We start from the raw sequence: 23,478 nt of genomic DNA, 5'->3' as shown, positions 1-23,478 counted from the left end.
GCTAGGGGTCTATTTACCGTTTTCTATATATATATTGTCCATGTAGGTGTTGGCTTGGGCATCTTGTTTCTCGTCCACCCATCTGACTCGAATAACAGTTTTGACTGTTTTTTTCTTAAATATTTGTTTAATTTTTAAATTAGAATAGGCCATTCATTTACCATTGCAATAAAAAATAATGAATAGCAACAATGTTGAACTAAGGATTGACGTACACAAGACCCTAAAATTGTGCTATGAAGGTTTTGATAGAGATCGATTAAATTCCCACTCTATTTCATCATCCATGACGATGGCATGAAATTACAAGGTGAGAACGACTCACAAGAATGATCAAAATTCTTCTAATATCATGCCTTTCTCATCATAGATTTTCCCTTTTTCAACAATCTACAACCGGGTCCTGACTAACTGATCCATACAAGGTGAGAACGACTCACAGAAGTTGCATTCATTTCTTCTTATCCCTTATTGACTATTTAATCACTGAAAGGATCAGATTCTAGTGGAGAACAGAGAGGAACAGGAGAAACAGAGATGAATCAAATGGATTCTCGGAGCTTCCCTCAACTCCTCTCGGAGTTACTGGCGTCTGCTGACGAGGTGGCTTCACTTGCCAAAGACTCTGAGACCGAACCGGAGACCTTCAATGAATTCGCCGTCTTCGTCGAGAAATTCTCGCCCATCCTTAATGATTTAAGGATCAACAATAAGGCCATGGACACGTCCCAGATACGAAAGGCGGTTGAGTCACTGGAAACAGAGATTAGGCGTGCCAGAACTCTGATCAGGAACTCCAATTCGAGATCTCCGGTGAAACAGATTGAAGATGTTACCCATGATCTTGGGAGATGTTTGGGCCTGGTGCTGTTGGCGAGTCTCGATGTGTCTGCGGAGATTAAACAGAAGATTGGTGCTTTGCACAAAGAAATGATTAATGCCAAGTTCAACACGAACGTAGTTGTTGATCGTGAATTGGAGTTGGGTGCTGAATTGGAAATTAAGGAGGAAGAGGAGTTTGAATTGGAGGAAGATAGGGTTGTTCTTGATGTCGACGATGTTGCTTTGCAGCTTAAATATGGTAATGACCAAGAATTTAAAGCTGCTCTTTCGGGGTTAAGTGTTCTAATTAGAGACAAACTGGTTAGGAATGAATGGATAAGTGATGAAGGAATCATCCCAATTCTGTTGAATCGATTGGGTTCAAGTAAGCAGTGTAACAGGTTGACTATAATTTTGTTACTGAGAAGACTTGCACATTTGAAAGAAGAGAACAAGGTGATTTGCTTGTTTTTGAGTTTTGGAAATTGATTTGTTTTCTTAATTTTGTAATTGAGACTGCAATTTTGCTATTATATCTTACAGCGTTTAAGTATGGTACAGGAGAAGATGGCAGATCTTGGATCTCTGTCGACATTGGTGCGGTCTTTGTCACGCGATATTGAGGAGAGCAGGGAGGCTGTTGGGCTCCTACTGGAACTGTCGGAGCTCCAGGCGGTTCGCCGAAGAGTTGGCAGAATTCAAGGATGTATTGTTATGTTGGTTGCCCTGCGCAATGGAGAGGAACCCTGTGCTTCACATGATGCTGGGAAGTTGTTGAATTCTTTGTCAAGTAATACTCAAAATGTTCTTCATATGGCAGAAGCTGGTTACTTCAAGCCACTAGTGCAATATCTAAAAGAAGGTAATTGTAAAGTCTTTTAAGCTGAAATTTTCTGTTTTTCTTTTTTTTTCTCTTTCATTCTTTCATTCTCTTGATGCTTCCTTCCATTATTTTTGTTGCATTTGCAAGTTTCTTATTCCAGTGTTACTAGTGTGAACTTTCGGGAAATTGCTTATTCACTACATTATGAACTGCTGGACCTGCATCTATCCAGTTAAATTTGGAGTTACGGCCTTGTTTTGTTTGTTTGCAGTGCAATTTTATTTGCTTTGGTGCAAAAGTATGGGAGTGCAGATGAGTTTGAGTACAATTTTGGTTTAATTATAGGTGTCACTCTACTTTGTTTGTTTGCAGTGCAGACAAAGTAAAATAAAAACTAAAGCTGAATGAAGTAAAACCAGAAGCAAAAATAGCAAATTTTGCAAAATTCTCATTTTCACCCCCATCCATTTGTGCTAGTACATATGAAATTGCATTGCAAATAAACAGAGCCTAGAAATCAATCTTGTTACTGCTATGCTGTCTTCAGCCTGGAACTTCAATTTTGAAGTGGACTTGCATGCCTTCTGTCACATTCTTATGACCACATGGAGCTGAGTTCTCTATAAACCTTTTTGTAGGTTCTGATATGAGTAAGATTCTCATGGCAACAGCACTTTCAAGAATGGAGCTCACAGGCCAGAGCAGAGCTTCCCTTGGAGAAGAAGGAGCAATTGAGCCCCTAGTCAAAATGTTTAGTTCAGGGAAGCTTGAAGCAAAACTATCTGCTTTGGGGGCATTACAGAATCTGTCCAGATTAACTCAAAATGTCAAGCATTTAGTTAGGTCAGGCATTGTAGCTTCTCTGCTCCAGCTCCTTTTCTCAGTCACTTCTGTGCTCATGACTCTACGGGAACCAGCTTCTGCCATTCTTGCTAGCATAGCCCAATCTGATTCTGTTCTTGTGAATCAAGATGTGGCCCAAAAGATGCTATCACTTCTAAGCCTCTCCAGCCCAGTAATTCAGTATCACCTCTTACGAGCACTCAATAGTATTGTCATCCACTCCAGTGCATCCAAGGTTAGATCTAGAATGAAAGAAAATGGTGCAATTCAGCTTCTACTGCCCTTCCTAACTGAAAGAAGGACTGAAATCAGAACAGTTGCCCTGAATGTACTGAATAATCTAACTAAAGATTTGCCAAAAGAGTTGACTGAAGAACTTGGGGAGTTCCATCTCAATATCATTGTGAATATCATCTCCGAGTCAATATCTGAGGATGAAAAAGCTGCTGCTTTGGCCTTACTGAGTAATATTCCAGTTAGTGACAAGAAAGCAACAGATATACTCAAAAAGGCACATTTACTGCCGATTCTCATATCCTTGATGGGTACATGCACCACAACTTCAGCATCCACAAGTAAATGGATGGAAGAGAGCATTGCAGGTATACTGATTCGGTTTACCATCCCTTCAGATAAAAAACTTCAGCTACTATCAGCAGAACAGGGAGTGATTCCTTTACTTGTGAAGTTACTCTCAACTGGGTCACCTGTTGTCAAATGTAGAGCAGCAACTTCACTAGCTCAACTATCACATAATTCATCATCCTTAAGCAAGTCTAGAACATCCAGATGGTTGTGTGTTCCTCCCTCTGTAGAAGCATTCTGTGAAGTTCATGACGGATATTGCTTTGTTAAAAACACATTTTGTCTCATAAAATTTGGTGCTATCCCTTTTCTACTCCAAAGTTTGGAAGGTCAAGACAGAGAAGCAGATGAGGCCATTCTTGGTGCTCTATCGACTCTCATGCAGAATGAGACATGGGAAAGTGGAAGCAAAGTAATAGTCAAAGCATTAGGTGTACAGGCCATATTAAGAGTTCTTGAAGTAGGGAATGTAAAGAGTCAAGAGAAAGCACTTTGGATGCTGGAGAGAATTTTCAGAATTCAGGCTCACAGAGTGCAATATGGGGAACCTTCCCAAGCTTTGCTCATTGATCTTGCACAGAAGGGAGCTCCTACCCTAAAATCAACAATTGCTAAAATATTGGCACATCTTGAGCTCTTGCAGGTACAATCAAGCTACTTCTGAGAAGATTAAGGCAAAGTGATTCTGTGTGCATAATTTTGTTCAGCCATACTGTATTTTTTAGTTCTTTTGTTAATAAGCCAAGAAATTTATGGAAAGGGATAACACTAGATGTCTATATCTGTTTACTCTTGGCATAAACTTCACTTTGTCAACCTGGGCCAGACTGTCAGCAGCATCGTTTAGTTCTCTACAACTACCTTGATCCTTTCTTTTATCCAATAAGGTACATTACAGTTAATAAAAAATGAAACAGAAAAGCTGAACAATGTACTTAATCACTTTCAAGACACTTAAGTCCTGAGGCAAGATAATTGAATTCATACCCCATAAGGTCATAACTCAGAAGTATTGTTGAATTAAGAGTCAAGAACCCCACTCAACTTTCCAGAATGTTGGAGGATAATGGAGGATGGTGATAATTAATATCTGTCTTAGAGATCCTCCCATTTGGTTAAATTATTTCGTTCAAGATAAAAAAGGAAAATCAAGACAATTCAGCTTGTTATTGAACATTGATCATTCATCATTTGGTCTAAATGATCAAAATATCTACCAGAGGATCGTTGTCTTTTGAATCATACATATTGAAGCTAGAATCTTGGTGGTGAAGATGAACAATCCATTGAAATGAGTTTCAAGACCAGCTATTTCACTCACAGACAAATTAGTTACTGAATTCAAGAATATTTTTTATACCATGAAGCTTCTGATCATAGATTCTTTAATTGGATTAAATGCATAATCATAAACCGGGAAGGACTAAACTAAACTAATCTCAAGTCACACACGCCATGTAAACTATAACACCAATACATTGTTGGCTTATACAAAACAGGAACTTCTGTTCTTAGTTTTATTCAAACTTGCTTTCAGAAGCAGTTACATGTAAAGTGGAGAGTGTTCAAGATTATTTTAGCCCAATATAACATACTTTGCAGAAGTTACTTTAATGAAGAAACCACAATCAGTGAACAAAAAGGGAAAAAATATATACTGAATTATTGAACAAAATTTCAGACTTTTAAGTGTAACAAAGAAAAAGAAAAAAAAAATTCTAAACCTTAGCTTCTTCAGTTGCTATACTTCAAGAACATGGGAACAATGAGCAGACCAATGTCAAATCGTAAGAACCCTCCTAGTCGTGATGAGAAAGAAAGAAGGAACAAATTCCATTTAAGTTCTATACTGTAGCTTGTTGGCCTTGATTGTTGCATTAGCCTCAGCTATGGCAAGTCTCCCTGCAGTCTTGAAATCGAAGCTGCAATCATGCTCTTCTGGATAGGGGTGCAGCGAGCAGAATGTGCTCCCACACCTGCAGGTGAAATCCAGTAACCCCACACGCTTGCTGCAACCTGAGCAACGGTTAGACGATGCTTTCTAACCCACTAAGGATGCAAAAGAAGATGAAGAAGATGTCGTTGAAGGTGGTGGCGACGGCGAAGATGAAGATGGAATGACAGAAAAAGAGACGATTGGGTGGTCACGTTCCCTAATCTCCGCCATGACACTTGCATACTGATCCTTCTGGTTACTGCGGAGATGGTCTCTGTAACACTTAGAACAGAGGTTCTAATTTGCCGGTGTCCCAAAAAAACCCACATCCATTCGCGCACAGTCTTGGCTAATCTGGGGCTTTAGACCTCTTTTTGGAAGCCATGTCTCAGTCTCACTCTTGCTGTCTCCAGGCAGGAGATGCTGCTTTGGTGCAACTGAGTACGTTGAGACGGTTGAGTGGCCTTGCCTCTGATTGATTGATGTCTTACCGCGTGCCCCACCCACAGCCCATCCCTTCCGTGATTTGGGAACATCTCCCATGACAAGAACGGACCAGTGCACGGGGATGGATTATGAGGCGCCTGTGGCTGTGGGTCACGCTTGGTGGGGAGTCCATTCCGGGTTAAGTAATAAATCCACAAACACATAGGCCCAGTTCGGAAATGCATACAAAATAATACAAGATTGTATATTCTACATATTAATACTCCTACCGGTACCTGAGCCTCTTGCCCTTTTTCTGCTTCAACAGGGGTAGGGGTAGCCCATTACCATTAGCCCGTCCCCCATTCTTATCCTTATCCTGTTAATCATGTAATTATTAAAGAGGTGGCAATTTTTTATCCAACCAACCCGTTCAACCCATTGAAATCCACCCATTACCCATTATATGGGTGTAATGAAGTCAAGTTTTGAGTGGTTTGAGAATTGAGATTGAGCTCGATTAAAAAATTTGGAGCTCGAGACTTGATTCAAGTTCGATTAAGCATTGATTTTCATACTCAAATTTGATTCAAGTCAATGCTCACAAACTAATCAAGCTTGACTCGCCTTGAGACAATTATACATAAATTGATATTAAAAATTACAAATAAATTATATTAAAATATTATAAATAAAAAAAATATGTTAGAACATTTTATTATGTATCAAAATTATAAATAAATTAATATTATGAAATATTTATAAATATAAATATATTATAAAATTCAACTATAAATTTATAATATATTATAGATAAAAATATATCCAAAATAATATTTTATTATAAGTTCAATTAAGCTTGCGAACTACTCGAGTCAGGCATTGCAAAGATTGAATTCAGCTTGACTAACTACTCAATTCAAATGAACTTGATTCAATAATGTTTGAACCAAGTTTGAGTACTTAGTGAGCCAAACTCAAGTAGCTACGTCACGAGTTCGCTCAACTCGCTTACACCCCTACCACCAACATTCTTTATAGATTGTTTATTGGTTGAAAACCCATCTTGGGGGGAGTTTAGATGGGTGGATTGGGTTTGACCGTTTGATGATGAGAACCCATTGCAGCTCTACTATCCCAAATCCGAACATTCTTAGGTCAATCTTCTTTGGTTGTGTTGGAATATGGATTAAGCAAGCTTGCAACCCCATGACCTAGTACTTGAGATGGTTAGTTGCGTTGACCGAGTGGATACTGCTCTGTTCCAACCTGCATCCAATCCAAGTCAAGTGTAAGATTGAATGAAATTATCAGTGTGTACATGGGAATGTAATCAATCTACTGTTTTCAATCTTAATCAAACCTAACATATATTATCTCTCAACTCAATCAGCATTTTTCCTAGCTAATGGAGTTGGCTACACGACTCCAAATAGGAAATTTCAATCCCAATTAAATGTAATAGTAAATGGATTAGATTGAACAGGTTCCACATGGCATTAATTAAACAACTATTTGGGATGATGCATCTCCTCTGCTTTGAAAGGGGCTAATTCTTTTCCAGTGTCTCCCGGTCTGCGAATACTTGTACATGAACTATTATGGGATGAGTTGGATGTAGAAATTTTCTAGAGGGGTATGATTTCTAGGTCCCCCATCATAGTTTTTTTTCTCGATTATTATTAATAAAATTACAGTGGCTGCCCCTCCACAAGGAGTAAAGTAAAGATTAGGGTTAAAAAAAAAAAGAATTTCCCTTTTTTTTTTTTTTTTGCCGTCAAAATACTGATATGAAGGATTGCCAGGTGAAACCTTCAAATCAAAGCCAGAAACAAATAAATAAGAAGGGGGAAGAAGAGGCACAACCGTAAGTTAGAGTTTCTATTTTTGGGTTGAAGGAACATTATTACAATATGCAGATTCATGGGTTGAAGGAACAGTTAATGAGAAATTTTACAATTGATTTATTTGAAATTCCGTAGGGAGAGAACAACTTGTTATCGACCATCTACAGTAACTGTTAACTGATTGCTACCACTTATTTCTGGTTTACTAGAAGAAGAGCCTGAAGGCCCTGAACTAGATATAATTCTCCTTTCAATAAAAGCTGGCTGTTTGGGAGTCGGGAAATTTGCACTTTCACTGCCTAACATGAGAATTACATTTGACATGGTTGGGCGATCATCAGCCTCTTCTTGTACACACAAGAGTGCAACATGGATGCATTTAGTAACTTCAAATGCATTGCATGATTCACATAATGACTTGTCTGTCAAAGCCAACATCTTGCCTTCTTTCCATAGTTTCCATGCCTGAGACAAGTTTCAAATGAAAGTAATATAATAAAGAACCATATAGAGAGCAGAAAATTTGATGGGTTTCAGAAATGTTGATCACTTACATATCCCAGAAGGGTCAATGTGTGTTCTGACTGGTAAAAACCTGTATTCTTCTTGCCACTGATGATTTCAAGTAGTACCACCCCAAAGCTGAAGACATCTGATTTAATTGAGAAAAGACCATCTAATGCATACTCTGGAGACATATATCCACTACATTCCACAGTAAACAATCAATTGGTTGGATGCAGAATTAGGTCTGAACTTTTAATAATCAATTTTTGGAGGACAATGGAAAAATGTGCTTCAACAACTGAACAGTCTTAAAGTTGGATTCTTGCTACTTACTATGTTCCAACTACTCTGCTGGTATTCCCTTCAGTCTGTTTACCACCAAAGATCCTTGCCAGGCCAAAGTCTGAAATTTTGGGGTTCATCTCCTCATCCAAAAGAATATTACTTGTTTTCAGATCTCTGTGGATAACTCTCAACCTTGAATCTTGGTGAAGATAAAGAAGTCCACGAGCAATTCCCATTATGATGTTGAAGCGCATTTCCCAATTCAATAACAAACGATGCGTTTGATCTACCATTGTGACGATTGATTAAAATGTTTTAGTCATAGAATCTTAGTAACAGATAATTACATTTAATCATGATATGATGTGTGAGTTAAAACTCAATAGTTTGTAAGTTTTAGGGTCTCACCAAAGATAAAGCTGTCCAAACTCTTGTTAGGCATGTATTCATAAAGTAGTATTTTCTCATCTCCTTTGATGGAGTAACCCAGAAGCCTAACAAGATTCCTATGTTGAAGTTTGGAAATCAAGAGAACCTCATTCTTGAATTCCTCTAGACCTTGTCCAGAACTCCTTGAGAGCCTCTTTACAGCTATTTCTTGTCCTCCTGGCAATTGACCCTGTAACCACACGAACATTCTTCATAATGTGTTTGGGTGCATTGTATTTATGCAGAGAAATTATACCTTGTAGACAGGTCCAAATCCTCCTTGTCCAAGTTTATTTGAATCAGAGAAATTTTCAGTAACTGCTGCTATGGTTTCAAAATTAAAAAATGGTACACCTATGCCTTTTTTATCATCTTCTATAAACTCTTCTGAATCTAGGATGTCTGAAGGACGTTCCCCACTTTCATCCAAATGAAAAGCAGAAGTTGGTTGAATGTTTTCCCTGTAACCTGATTAGGAGAAAAAAAAACTTCGAAAACATACTTTCCAAATGAATAAACTTTGAAAAAGCTCACTTGGATAAGGACTTAATTAGTTATGGCATCTAATAGCATTATTGGTATTTAACATAAATTACATTCAAAATAATGACATATTAAAGACCATCTATAGCACCCATTAGAAGAAGTGATAATCTGTTAGAAGTTGAAGCGGCTAGAAGAGTTAAGAGGCTGACTGAGAAGGACTTGGAAGTAGTAAGAAATGATTTAATTGCTCATAATGTAACAACGAATATGACACTGAATAGAACAGAATGGCGCGAAACAGGATTCATTAGCCGAGGTCATATAGTTGTGACAAGGCTTGGAGGATGATGATGATGATGATGCATCTCTGAAGGATAGATTTTCTAGGATATGAAATGGCTATGCATTATCTGTTTCACTTACCTTTTCCTTTAACTATCCTCCTCAAACAACAGAGGAAAGTAACTATGCAAGAGAAAATTATCACAGCTGTTATGGGTATAACAACTATAAATATCAATTGCTTCCTAGGGGAATGGCTTTCTTGAGCAGCACCTGAAATAGAAGAGCAAAAAAATCTGATTTAGATGCTGAAATTTTGTATTCTGGACATTTCAAATTGAAGTAGAAAGACGATTTTGCTTGGCAAGCTTTGATTGCAAGTCGTATCAACTACTACTTTATTATAAAGCATCCTAACCTGGAATGCAATTCACAATTGTTGGATCCCACCTAAAGTTTGCACTGCACCGTCTTCCTGCATGTAAACATGAAAGCATGGGCAATGACTGAGACAGATATGGAATATTATTTTCTTGTACCAAGGAAACAACTTACAAAGCAGCATGGAAATTTCCAAGCATGAGCATAAGTTCACATTTTTTTTTTTTGCAAATAATGGTTATATATTTACAAAGGCATACCTCTGTGAAAGAGTTGCTCTTCTATAAGCCATATCAATTTATGAAAGAGAATTGTGTCGACAGGTGAATTATAATAAATCTGAATTTGTTTTTTCAGTTCTAATATGCATCCTAAGCTTAAAAAGGTGGCTGCCAACTCTCTTCATATCTGAAAATTTAAAAATCTTTCAATTTATCTTGGGACCTCCCATCTTTTGGAAGGGAAAAAACGTCAAATTTTTGAATTTACCATTCTAACTAGCAATCAAGACACCTAAAACTGAACCAAATGCTTTCCGGGACAATCAGGTCTGACCCAATTTACTTTTCATCTATAATTACCAATCATAATAACTACTTAGAACCTCATTTTGATAATATAACTTCTATAAAACTGAGAGTAAAACACTACACTGTGGATAAAATGTGTTTATGACCATAATTATTTTATATACTCTTTATGAAATTTACCATTTCAAACATAAAATATAACACAAAGATTTTAATACATTATTGATCATATAATCAGTTTGGGTCTGAATCTGTTCAAAACAACAAAATCCTGTCTTGACCCAGTTATTAATCGGGACAAAAATATAGAACCAGAAACTACATTATAGTTTTGTCAGTTCAGTTTTGCCGGGTAGACTCCACCCATTGACAGCCCTAGGTATTAGGCTAAACCTGACCCTTCCTGAGCCGCATATTGAATTTACTAAAATATCCCCCGTACTAATTATAATTAAATTACTAGGGGATATATAAACAATTTAAATTGGAAACCCTAAGCACCAGAGGTGAATACCTATACATTCAAAGAAATGTTGAGCTTTCATGGTCTTTAATTAACCCTAGCTCTAATAGTCTTTGGTTTGATCTTGAAATACTAAGTGGTAAATAAGTAGGGAAAACCTCCCCTCTCTTCACTTTTCTCATAAATACTTAAACATCCCCTCTCTTTTCAAAATGGACTAAGACCTCTCTTACTGGGTGATGTCATCCAACAAATTAAAGGTCTCCCCTCCACTAAAAAACCATTCAGATGCATTTGTATGTGACATCATGTGCGGGTAAATTTTGTTTAAAACCTAATTTTGACCCTTTATGGTCCCTTTGCCTCTACTTCTCTTTGACTTTGATGGACCTACAGGCATCTTTCTCAACAATTTCAAGGTATACTCTGTGAATACTAGAATCTTATGAAGCATATTCAAGAAAAAACAGCACCGCCTGCATTCAGGTCCCATGTAGCTCTTTCCATTGTCTTCCTAGTATTATTTCTTCCAAGGTTTTCTCATTTCATTACATTTGAAAATCATGTATAAAAGCCGGAAGATAAAACTCTGATCAAGTTGTTTTTGTGCTGGTGCAGATTTTATTTGGAAGAAGGACAACTTGATAGTTCTCTTCTTCCCTTCAAGGAAATTGATTCTTCTGTTCTACTCCTTCACATTGCTCTGCATTATCATTGCCATTGGCAATGTTTATACCAAAGGCTGATCTGCCTATTTGGGTGATCTGTTATGTTTCCTTTTTGAACATTCTCCTAGCGCCCAGGTCTTTCCCTTTCATAGTAGCATACCTACTGTTTGAGAATATCATGTTCGTGATAAAGTTCAATGCTCTAGTTTCAGGACAACTTCAACTGGAAGTGCTTATGAATGGGTTGTGACTAAGAAATCTTTGAGATGATCAGAATCTGATTTATTAGCAGTGGTCGAGAGAGAATTACAAACTCTGAAGCAAAAGCACCTACAAAGAAAGGCTTCTGAATCTGGTTTTAATTACATTGTTGAAAAAATTAAAGGAAATGAACAAGGTCCATCTTATTATAAGAGAAACAAATTCGACAGAAAGGAGTCTGCGTTCGCTTTTATTCTTACTCACTTCATCTACAAGAAGCCTATTATCAGCTCATGGTGTGCATTTCTATTTCTTGTTGTTTCAAGGGTTGTCATTTCTTGTTGTGGGCTTGAACTTGATTGGGGAGTATGAGAGTGGTATAAGTATTCATCGAAAACCTCAGGAGAGATTTAAATCTTTTACTCAAAACAAAACAATGTTGGAAAGGATGAAGAAATACTTGTAGATATTCATCAATTATCAGTATATAATTAAAATTCTTTTTTCTCTCATTTCAAAACAGCAACAACAATTAATTACTAAATATTAATAAACTAATAATATAATATTAACAAATAAATAATAAAGTAATAATAAAACAATATTATTGACATATTAATAAACTGATACAAAACTGAAAATTTTCGATTGATTCTAATTTCGGCTTCTAGGTGAATCAAACAATAATGATTGAAATCCGACTTAGATTCCCATCTATACAAACAAGGGTTGGGAATATACGATTCTGTTCGGAGGGGATTTCAGTTCCCCTTCCGATTTCAATCCGGACCGCCAACCAAACCGATCCTTAAGTAAAATTAAATTAAGATCATTAATGGAGTTGTAGGATCGCGGATCTTAACTCAACTAATCCATCACAAGTCTAGAGTTTTACTTTTTGACTTTCCAACTTTCTAAAACAGAATAAAAATTAAATAGAAAATCTCAATTTGGCTAAAAACATAACGGGAGATATATAATGGAAGTGTACCTGAATCGAAATTAGCCACACGAAAGTAAAGCTTTCTCCTCCTATCAACCTGAGTATAGGAATTGTCCACCTGAAGATCTATTAGGTTGTCACTTGAACTCCAAATCCAGCACGAATGAGTTCCCAAAGAGCTCGGGGATGCTTCTTCAGGCAGGCGCAGGGAAGGTTCAAATGAATAAGAGTAAGCATAGCAGCACTTGTCAAGGCACTCGTCTCTGCAGCTTTTCTCATTCTCAGATTCCGGGTATGATGACTCGGGTATTCTCACTCTGGAAAAGTACAGAGAAAAGAAGTTCATCTCTTTACATTCTTCTGTGTTTCCCGTGCACCCATTGGAGTACTTGCCGGAATTCCATTCCTCCGACTCTTTGGGGTTGAACCCCGGCAAACATGAACAGACCGGTGTACTACTGCTGTTGCAAACACCGTTAGGACCACAGGCTCTGACAACGCTGCAATCGTCGCTGGGCTGGAACCATAACAGACTCCAGCTATTGTTATCCTTGGTCAAATGCTTGATTTGGCCAGATGGGTCAATTACCAGTCTCGAGTTATTGTCGAATTTCCTAAGACTGTCTCTTTTGACACTCGTGTAGTTTAGTAGCAAGTTGAGCACTGATTTCGGCATCTCTTCCAAGACAGAGAAATCCTCCGACGATCCGCTTCTCCAGTAAAGCGTCGACCTGTTCTTGATAGTGAACTGATTTGGACCTGAACGTTCAAAGATGAAGTCTCCATAAGCTGGGTCATATTCATCAATCCATGACTGTAGCTTCTGGTTTACTTCGAGCTTCATTCCTGGGAGGAATGTATTGAATGGGTTAGCTTCATCGTAAATGAAGCTCTGCCATATAGGAGCTTGATCCCCTCCGCTCAAGATGAAGTTCCCGGTATCCATAAGCTTAGCAGTTGTATTAGCAGTCGCAGCTGATGAAACCTTCGACGAGGACCAAACAACTTTTCCTTCTAGTTTATCTAGCAGATTAAGATTCCCGTCCTGGCCTATTTGGAACACTCCTTGTCTATCTAAGATTGGTTGGTTTCTGTTGGCAACCCAAACAACTGATCGAGGAGACAACCCATGATACCATATCCCCAAGTATCTTTTGTTGGTAGATATACCATTGGTGAAATCATCACCAGGAGTGAAGAAACCTAATTCGAATATTCCTCCGGTGGAAACTAGAGTATCTCGTTCTACTCCTCGGTCGAAGATGGGTTGGCTAGGTGTTATGGTGTCTCTTGCAGAGCAAAATAACTGGCTGGAGCATGATAAGAAGATGGCGGAGAAGAAGGAAAATGAAATGAGATTATCTGCAGTAGCAAACCATCTGATCAACATAACTCTTCCTCTCTTCCACATCATTGAAATCGCCGCAGCCGGGCCGTCGGCCAAGAGAAAAATTTATTACTACAAGAATGGAGGTTGTGAACCCCATACAAAGCCAACATATAGCTTACCTTCTAGTCAATCCCGGAGAAAAAGGAAATGGTGCTTTTCACGGTGAAAAATTACTTAAGTTAATCCTTAAATATTCTCGCAATGGATGACATGTCATTAAAAATTTACAGAAACGGAAAAAGGAAATGGTGCTTTTCACGGTGAAAAATTACTCAAGTTAATCCTTAAATATTCTCACAGTGGATGACATGTCATTAAATATTTACAGAAACGGAAAAAGGTAAAATGTCGAATTTGTTCTTTATTATTTCTCAAATTTTTAAAATAAAATCAATATAAAAAATACAAATGTAAGAAAATTTTCTTTTATATTTCTTAAAAACCCATTACACAAAAACAAATTTGGAAGAGAACCCAGATACAAAAGACTGACCTTTGTTCTCTAATCCGTTGGAATACCGCCCAAGAAGACGGAAGGTTGCAGAATCAGAAATGGAGAGGGGTATGAACTATGAAGGGAGTTTGTCATTTCCCTTTTTACTTGTCCTCTTGTCCCAACATCCCCAATGATCATCTCTTCCGGTTTTACCGTTCAGTTTATAACGGTAAAACCCTTGACAAACCAAGCTTTAGGATCGATGATTATTATATTCATGGATTCTCAACAATCAGCCGTATCTCTATTGAAGAACTCTCCCTGTAAGCGAGAGATTTGAGATTTGTCTTAGAATGTTGAGACTTTGAATATATTTTTAAAGTGAATAAGAACCAGAACCAGAACTGGGTTTACATCCTCTTAACCAAGCCTCTTCAACTCACACATGGTTCAAACATGGGGAGAGAAACCACTTCTGAATGTTACGGTGCGCGCACATGAAATAATAAATTAACGAAATGAATGGCTGTAAACGGCACTGCACACAGCAACTTGCTTTTGCTCTAAATTTTGATTGGAAAAATGCCAATAGAGGGAGAAGATATTGATATATGAGACAGCATAAATACAGGTGCATTGAGTGTATATACGAGTATATATGACACTGATGTTGCTTGATGATGCTTAGCCTAAACCATCATTTATGATCATCCTTTATTGCACCGGGCTGACTTCCAAATGCACAAGTTATAGTATGGAAGAAAGAATTGGCGATCCCCTGTTCACTCTAGTCTTTTGCATCGACTCATCAATCAATCAAACAAAAGAAGAGATTCAGTGACCTGTAAGATGTGAACCCAAAACCTCTCTCTCTCTCTCTCCAAGGCAAATCTAAGATCTCTCTCATTTACAGGGATGGGGTATGAGTCCGGTTGTCTCTCATTTAAGAGTTCAGGTCTCTCATTTACACAATATAAACAGAATAGATTCTTCAACTGATGAACTACCCAGATTCCAATAAGGTTCTTAATCTTTTCTATAAACCTTTTTAGGGTGATTTATTGGCTTTTCGGTTCTATTTCTTCAGGATTTGCATTCTGGGCTGATGAAGATATTCTATTTATAGGCTGAAGCTAGTATGAATGCCCAAGCTTGCCTTTGGCAATATTCTTATCCTATTCATCTAAGTTATTTTATGGATAACATTGTCTCTGAGTTTTATTTTGAAAATTTAAAGAATAATAAAAGGTAAAATTGACTGCAAAAGAATAGTTTTGAAATTAAAAAAAAAATTATATAAATCACGTGCCTTCACATACAAATGGAATAATGTGATGGCATGTCAAATTTCCCTTCATCAGAATTCCATTTTCTTCCTCCCAGTCTTTCTTTTTGGATTAGACTGAATTTTGCAGTTCCAATGCCCTCTTTGTCCCTTATTTTCCTATTTAAGACACAATCAGTCCCCTTATTTATTTGATCACTGTTTTCAAAATCGGATCGGACCGAACGGTCAGAGAGAAATAGATTTCATATAAATGGCTAAAACTTCAGGAAAAAAATATGACTTCATGCTCTTTGTTGCACAAGTGTTTTTACCTTGTCTGTTTTTGCTTTGAAAAACACACATTACCAAACTTCACGTGATTACTATGGAAAGACAAAAATATTTTGAAAAAGCTTATCCAAACATATGTTTGCCCAATAGCTGGTGGGTTAGTTTGGACCAGCCTCACGTGATTACTCAATTAATTACAAGTCTAAAAGTGCTCGCCACTACAAGAATACCAGTCTAAGCCGGCGACGGTCATTAGTCCACTCCCTAGACTACTTCCGACCTAGATCAAGACCATCGCCTTTGAGGACCGGTTCGAGGCGGTTCAATTATCTCTAAAGCGGTGGTATGTCAGAACCGTTTGTTCAGAATTAATAAAGGTGGCAATTTTAACCATCGGCCGCCTTAAGTTAATCAAAATGTTGCTTCCGTTTTTAAGTGGCAATCTGAACCACCGGTCTAAATCTTTTTGGGCCATTGCCTTTAATCAGTAAAACTTTACTTCTATTTTTAGGTGGCAATCTAAACCGTCGGTTTAGATCTTTTTGGGCCACCACTTTAGGTTAATTAAAATATTGCTTCCAATTTTAGGTGGTGACCTAAACCCAAATTGACCAACCCAATATGGTAATTGTGTTGGATTAAGATTGAAAACCATGGGTTGAAATTCAGTTAAGATATTGATTGAGGTTTCAATACATCGGGTTGGGGTAGTCCATGAAGATAAGCAATTACAAATAAATTAGGAATAAGTCCAGCCTCACGACACCATGTTGAATTGTGATGGTTGTTGTTTTGATAATCCAGAAGTTCTGGGAATATACGAGTCTCTAGAAATCATTTGAAACATATATTGGCAATGTATTAAGGTCCTATGAGATAATGACTTCACTAAAACATACTTACCATCTCTTCTTAAAAGTTTAAGATGGAGAGACGATTCATTAAAAGAAGAAGTGAAGAAATTTATTTGGCAGCCTTGCCATCGAATAGGCAGAATTATTGACAAGTCCACATGCTTCGTTTTAAGGTCTACAAAGTCCCTATTGCATGTTTAATTATTGTTTTAAGGTCTACAAAAGCACTTCCAAATAGTGCGTTTACCTGCACTAAAATAATCATTTGCTTGCTAATTTTCTGCTACCATTGAAAATGTGGCACAATTTGCACACCTACCAAGGCACTAAGTTTTGTTTCATGACTTTTGGTGGCACCAAAAGTATAAGACTGATACTATATATATAGAAAGTTGAAGGGCCCTAGAAATGTTCATGAGTATAATATCATCAAATAATTATAACAAATGTTTTATCTCTATTAACTTTTATCTTCTTTGTTATTTCGTAAAGGCTGTCAAGGATTAAACTATCGGTATTGGGTATTGTATTGGATAATTTAAATATGGATACGTTTTGGAAGTGCATGAATACAAACAAAAAATATGAAAATGCATGACTACGTTAGAAAAATACATACAAATTCCATAAATACAATAATATCATTAAATTTAAGATCAAAATAATCACAAATAGTATATAAATACATAAAAATATATATATATATATTTTAGCAATATATATGAAGAAATATATTATAATTAATATATCAAGATGCATAGATATCGCCCCTAGGCAGTTCGCCACCGGGCAGTTCGCCACCAGGGAGTTCACCACTAGGCAATTCGCCACCAGGCAGTTCGCCACCAGGCAGTTCGCCCCCAGGCAGTTCGCCCCTAGGCAGTTCGCCACCAGGTAGCTCGCCACCAGGCAGTTCGTCACCAGGTAGTTCGCCACCAGGGAGCACTACCAGGCAGTTCACCACCTGGCAGTTCGCCCCCAGGCAGTTCACCACCAGGCAGTTCGCCATCAGGGAGCACTACCAGGCAGTTCGCCACCAGGCAGTTCGCCACTAGGGAGCACTACCAGGCAGTTTGCCATCAGGTAGTTCGCCACCAGGCAGTTCGCCACCAGGCAGCTCGCCACCGGGCAGTTCGCCATCAGGCAGTTCGCCATCAGGGAGTTCACCACTAGGCAGTTCGCCACCAGGCAGTTCGCCACCAGGCAGTTCGCCCAAGGGAGTTCACCACCAAATAGCTCATCACCAAGGCACGTCACCACCGGGTCAAACAACGAGGTACTTAGTCAAAAAATTTATACATCACAAAAAATGGTATGTGACCAAAAACGGTTACATCAGAAATGAAATATAAAATTTAAAACCAATTAGAAATAAAAATATTTTCCTATTCTCTCTCATTAAATCCTATATTTATGATATATTATTCTCATCATTAAATTCTTGTAATTAAATCCACAATAATTTTAATAGTATAAAAAAATATTTTGAAAAGTAATTTGAAAATAAAAACATTTTCTTCCCTTCCGGTGATGGGCAAGCAATTTTATAATAAATAAGTATGAAATGTAAGAAGTATTTTTATTAATGATGAAAATGGAATGCCAAATTTAAAATCTACCTAGAAATGAAATAATGTCATAGTCAAATAATAAAATTTTTAAAAATAGAAAATGCAAAGATTCACAAAAATAAAAAAAGCAAGGAAAAATCCGGGTGCATATCTAATGTTATATACTTTTAAAAAATTAAATGTTAGGTACATCTCTAATATTATGCATTCATTATATTGAACAAAAATAAATATTATACATAAGAAATAATTTTATCAATGATGGAAATGTAATACAAAATTTAATGTCTACCGAGAAATCAAATTATATTTCTTTTTAGGTGGTGGTTAGTGGTTTGGGTCAAATGATATCATAGACAAAAAAAAAAAAATTAAGTGTAGTTAAGGATTAAAGTATCGGTATCGGGTATCGTATCGGACCACTCAGATATGGATATGGATATGAATACGCTTTTGAGACGCATGGATATGGATGAAAAATATACAGCTAAGGTTTCAGACTTCGGGATTTCAAGATTGGTTGAAAATGATAAAACTCACTTAACTACATCGGTACAAGGGACCTTTGGATACTTTGACCCAGAGTACTTTCAGTCATACCAATTTAGTGAGAAGAGTGATGTCTTCAGTTTTGGGGTAGTTCTTCTAGAGCTCTTAACAGGAGAAAAACCAATTTCTTCCAGTAGATCATCAGAAGATAGATGTTTAGTCACATATTTTGCTTCGTCAGTGAGGGAAGACCGCTTCTTTGAGATTCTTGATCCCCAAATTAAGCAGGAGGGTAAAACAGAGGAGCTCCGGGCAGTTGCTAACCTTGCAATGAGATGCTTGAATACGAGGGGAAGGGAAAGGCCAACAATGATGGAAGTTGCATCAGAACTCGGAAGATTAAGAAGGTTGGATGAGCCTTCGGTAGTCCCCGATAATGGCCAAGAGGTGGAGATCTTCATCAATGAAACTTGGGGCTTATGGCCCACAAGTTCAACTACTTCAACTTCAACCAGCAAGTTTACAAATTTGGAGAATAGCATCATTTTGCAACAACAGGAACATCCACTAATGTTACCATCTCACACATTTTAACAAAGATGAATGTATTGCAGAGTGGTGTCTTCTTAATAGTAAAATAATGTTATCTGTACACAAGACGAGTAATTTTTCCACAAAATAAATTATTAAATTTATGGATCTCTCACGCGGCATGGAGTGAAGTTCAAGACTCTAATTAATACTGGTGTTTAATATATATATATATATATATATATATATATATATATATATATATATATATATAATTTTAAAAAACATGAATGGCCTCAATAATGTTTCTAGAATTTTTTGAGGACAAAATTTATCTCTCTATATTTAAAGTTATTGATGGAAAATAAGGGCAAACAAGGTAATCAGTTATTGATATTAAATGAGTTAAAAAGTGGTAATTTTAAGATATTAAAGCATTCAATTCCCTCTCATTAAATCCAACATTTAAGTTATTAACTTGCATTCATGTTCATTGAATCATATATTTAAGTCATTTTTGTTTCTTCTCATCATTTATGTTCAATTAATTAAATCCATAGTTAATAAATTAATAATTCCATTAACATAAAAGCTTATACTTTTAAAATCTACCTAAAAAATAGTGTTTTCATTTAGGTAGTGGTAAGAAATTAAACCATTTTGGGTCAAATGGGTCAATCCATGTTTAAAACCAATTAGAAATGTTTAACATACACATTAAACATTTTGTGTCAAATGGGTCAATCCATGTTTAAACAATAATAAGTATGATAAATAAGAAATGTTTTTATTAATGATGGAATTTGGTGAGAGCAGATTTGGCCCTCCAGTGAAATTGCAACATGTGGCACCTCGTGACAACTAGGCAAGCACCCAGGCAACAACTTACCAAGTTGGTGTTCCCCCCGGGCACCAGTCTGGCTGGCCTGGTGCGACCTGCGCGCGACCTGGCGCGGCCTGCGCACGACCTGCGCGCGACCTGGCGCGACCTGCACGTGGCCTGCGCGACTTGGCCGGATCAGCCTGCCACAGGCGCCGACCTGGCAAGCTGGCTCGGACACAGGCACCGACCTGGCAATCTGGCCCGGACACAGGCGCCGACCTGACAACCTGACCCGGACACAGGCGCCGACCTAGCAACCTGGCCCGGACACAGGCGCCGACCTGGCAACTTGGCCCGGACACAGGCGCTGACCTGGCAATCTGGCCTGGACACAGGCGCCGACCTGGCAACCTGGCCCGGACACATGCGCCGACCTGACAACCTGACCCGGACACAGGCGCCGACCTGACAACCTAACCCGGACACAGGCGCCGGCCTGGCAACCTGGCGTGGACACCAACCCGCTGACTGACACAGGCGCCGACCTGACAACCTGGCCCGGACACAGGCGCCGACCTGGCAACCTGGCCCGGACACTTACCCGCCGACAAACACAGGCGTCGGCCTGGCAACCTGGCCCGGACATTGACCCGCCGACTGACATAGGCGCCGACCTGAAAACCTGGCCCAAGCGCCGACCTGGTCGCCTGGCACAAGCGCCAGCCTGACAACCTCGAGGAGTTCATCACCGTACCCCGGTTCTGACAGGATATGACGTCTTACCATTTGAAGGCTTTTCACCCACCTAACCCGCGAGGGCACCACTATATAAGGACTCCGACGCCCAAAGCCAGAGGGGGGAAAAAAGGATGGTAACCCCCGCTCTCTAGCTCTCTCATTTCTCTCCAAGCCCTCTATAATCAGAATGCTAACTTAGGCATCGGAGAGTCCCCGTCGGGAAAATACCCCCGGGTCCTCTGATTCAGTTCTCGTAGATCCCTCAGCTCCCGCGGTCTACAAAGGAGAGAAAATCTCCTCACGCGGAGGGTAGTCGGGTTGCGCTGCACCAGGGAGCTCCACCATCCTCTGAGTTGTAGACCGCCTAGGAGTAAGTCAAATGACGAGTTCGCCACCAGGGAGTTCACCACCAGGCAGTTCGCCACTAGGCAGTTCACCACCAGGGAGCACTACCAGGCAGTTCACCACTAGGCAATTCACCCCCAGGCAGTTCGCCACCAGGTAGCTCACCACCAGGCAGTTCGCCACCAGGCAATTCGCCACCAGGGAGCACTACCAGGCAGTTCGCCATCAGGTAGTTCGCCACCAGGCAGTTCGGCCCTAGGCAGTTCGCCCCCAGGCAGTTCGCCACCAGGCAGTTCGCCATTAGGCAGTTCGCCACCAAGCAGTTCGCCACCATGCAGTTCGCCACCAAGCAGCTCGCCACCGGGCAGTTCGCCACCAGGGAGTTCACCACTAGGCAATTCGCCACCAGGCAGTTCGCCACCAGGCAGTTCGCCCCCAGGCAGTTCGCCACCAGGTAGCTCGCCACCAAGCAGTTCGTCACCAGGCAGTTCGCCACTAGGGAGCACTACCAGGCAGTTCACCACCTGGCAGTTCGTCCCCAGGCAGTTCGCCACCAGGGAGCACTACCAGGCAGTTCGCCACCAGGCAGTTTGCCACCAGGGAGCACTACTAGGCAGTTTGCCATCAGGTAGTTCGCCACCAGGCAGTTCGCCACCAGGGAGCACTACCAGGCAGTTCGCCACCAGGCAGCTCGCCACCGGGCAGTTCGCCATCAGGCAGTTCACCACTAGGCAGTTCGCCACTAGGCAGTTCGCCACGAGGGAGCACCACCAGGCAGTTCGCCCAAGGGAGTTCGCCACCAAGTAGCTCATCACCAAGGCACGTCACCACCGGGTCAAACAACGAGGTACTTAGTCAAAAATTTATACATCACAAAAAATGGTATGTGACCAAAAACGGTTACATCATAAATGAAATATAAAATTTAAAACCAATTAGAAATAAAAATATTTTCCTATTCTCTCTCATTAAATCCTATATTTATGATATATTATTCTCATCATTAAATTCTTGTAATTAAATCCACAATATTAATTTTAATAGTATAAAAAAATATTTTGAAAAGTAATTTGAAAATAAAAACATTTTCTTCCCTTCCGGTGATGGGCAAGCAATTTTATAATAAATAAGTATGAAATGTAAGAAGTATTTTTATTAATGATGAAAATGGAATGCCAAATTTAAAATCTACCTAGAAATGAAATAATGTCATAGTCAAATAATAAAATTTTTAAAAATAGAAAATGCAAAGATTCACAAAAATAAAAAAAGCAAGGAAAAATCCGGGTGCATATCTAATGTTATATACTTTTAAAAAATTAAATGTTAGGTACATCTCTAATATTATGCATTCATTATATTGAACAAAAATAAATATTATACATAAGAAATAATTTTATCAATGATGGAAATGTAATACAAAATTTAATGTCTACCGAGAAATCAAATTATTTTTCTTTTTAGGTGGTGGTTAGTGGTTTGGGTCAAATGATATCATAGACAAAAAAAAAAAAATTAAGTGTAGTTAAGGATTAAAGTATCGGTATCGGGTATCGTATCGGACCACTCAGATATGGATATGGATATGAATACGCTTTTGAGACGCATGGATATGGATGAAAAAATATGGATACGCCAAAAAATGCATATAAATTCCATAAACATATCAATAACAATATTTTTAAGATAAAAATAACCATAATTAGTGTATAGATACAGAGAAAATGTATATTCCAAAGGTATATGTGAAGAAATGATGCATAGAAATCATAAAATTTTATTGATATTGCATCAATATCAAAGTTGAGAGAGAGGGAGAGACAAAGGGCATGGATTGGTGTTTTCTGCGCGCGCGTTTATTATAAAAAAGGTGCACCTGGCATGATTCGAACACAAACCACCCGACGCCAAACCTTAAACGCACGCATAAACAATTAAGCCACTTTTAATCTTGTGTAATCCGATAGAAATAAAATAAATTCTTTATATTCTAGTGTCCAAATGTAATACAAAAAAATTACATTTATGTTTAACAATTCCAGAAAAATAAAAAAATAATATTCAAAATTACATTGATGAATTTAAATTCAATTTATTTTTATTGTAAAATAAAGGTAACATATTTTATAAATTACCCTCGTATTATCAATTATCTATTTATTATTAAATACTAAAAACGTTTAAGGAGATGAAGAGGGATCGAATGAGAAAGGCAGGTTCTCCATGTGCCAATGTTCTCATGCACTTTGTCACTAACTCATTGACTAGTCGACAAGAATAAATAAA

The 23,478-nt window shown here is 38.4% G+C and overlaps 2 protein-coding genes and 2 pseudogenes across 6 annotated transcripts; 2 read left to right on the top strand and 2 right to left on the bottom strand.

The window, feature by feature from the left end:
- Positions 1 to 309: 309 nt before the first annotated feature.
- LOC148845094 (U-box domain-containing protein 44-like) lies at positions 310 to 3,862 on the top strand. Its single transcript, XM_088953763.1, has 3 exons — positions 310 to 1,278; positions 1,384 to 1,684; positions 2,284 to 3,862. The coding sequence occupies exons 1-3, from the start codon at positions 538 to 540 to the stop codon at positions 3,735 to 3,737; spliced, it is 2,496 nt and encodes an 831-aa protein (XP_088809889.1). The 5' UTR covers positions 310 to 537; the 3' UTR covers positions 3,738 to 3,862.
- Positions 3,863 to 4,559: 697 nt separating this feature from the next.
- LOC148845093 (zinc finger A20 and AN1 domain-containing stress-associated protein 1 pseudogene) lies at positions 4,560 to 5,394 on the bottom strand (annotated as a pseudogene).
- LOC148845092 (G-type lectin S-receptor-like serine/threonine-protein kinase At4g03230) lies at positions 4,706 to 13,965 on the bottom strand. 5 transcript variants are annotated; one of them, XM_088953760.1, is made up of 8 exons: positions 12,506 to 13,964; positions 9,690 to 9,746; positions 8,760 to 8,971; positions 8,483 to 8,693; positions 8,123 to 8,360; positions 7,837 to 7,987; positions 7,598 to 7,747; positions 4,706 to 6,704 (listed from the first exon to the last, which is right to left on the bottom strand). In XM_088953760.1, exons 1-8 carry the CDS (start codon positions 13,869 to 13,871, stop codon positions 6,666 to 6,668), a joined length of 2,424 nt encoding a protein of 807 aa, XP_088809886.1. In that variant the 5' UTR covers positions 13,872 to 13,964; the 3' UTR covers positions 4,706 to 6,665. The 5 variants fall into 5 exon arrangements, with proteins under 5 accessions (XP_088809886.1, XP_088809887.1, XP_088809888.1 ...); XM_088953762.1 differs by lacking the exon at positions 4,706 to 6,704 and adding an exon at positions 9,413 to 9,544 and having other exon boundaries at positions 7,292 to 7,747; positions 12,506 to 13,963; XM_088953761.1 differs by lacking the exon at positions 7,598 to 7,747 and having other exon boundaries at positions 12,506 to 13,965.
- Positions 13,966 to 18,695: 4,730 nt separating this feature from the next.
- On the top strand, positions 18,696 to 19,349 carry LOC148845091 (wall-associated receptor kinase-like 1 pseudogene; annotated as a pseudogene).
- The last annotated feature ends 4,129 nt before the right edge of the window (positions 19,350 to 23,478 follow it).

This window comes from Nelumbo lutea, chromosome 7, assembly GCF_056320005.1.
Source record: "Nelumbo lutea isolate HS-2025 chromosome 7, American lotus-T2T, whole genome shotgun sequence".
Lineage (NCBI taxonomy): Eukaryota > Viridiplantae > Streptophyta > Magnoliopsida > Proteales > Nelumbonaceae > Nelumbo > Nelumbo lutea.
This window is presented reverse-complemented; position numbering and strand designations above follow the sequence as displayed.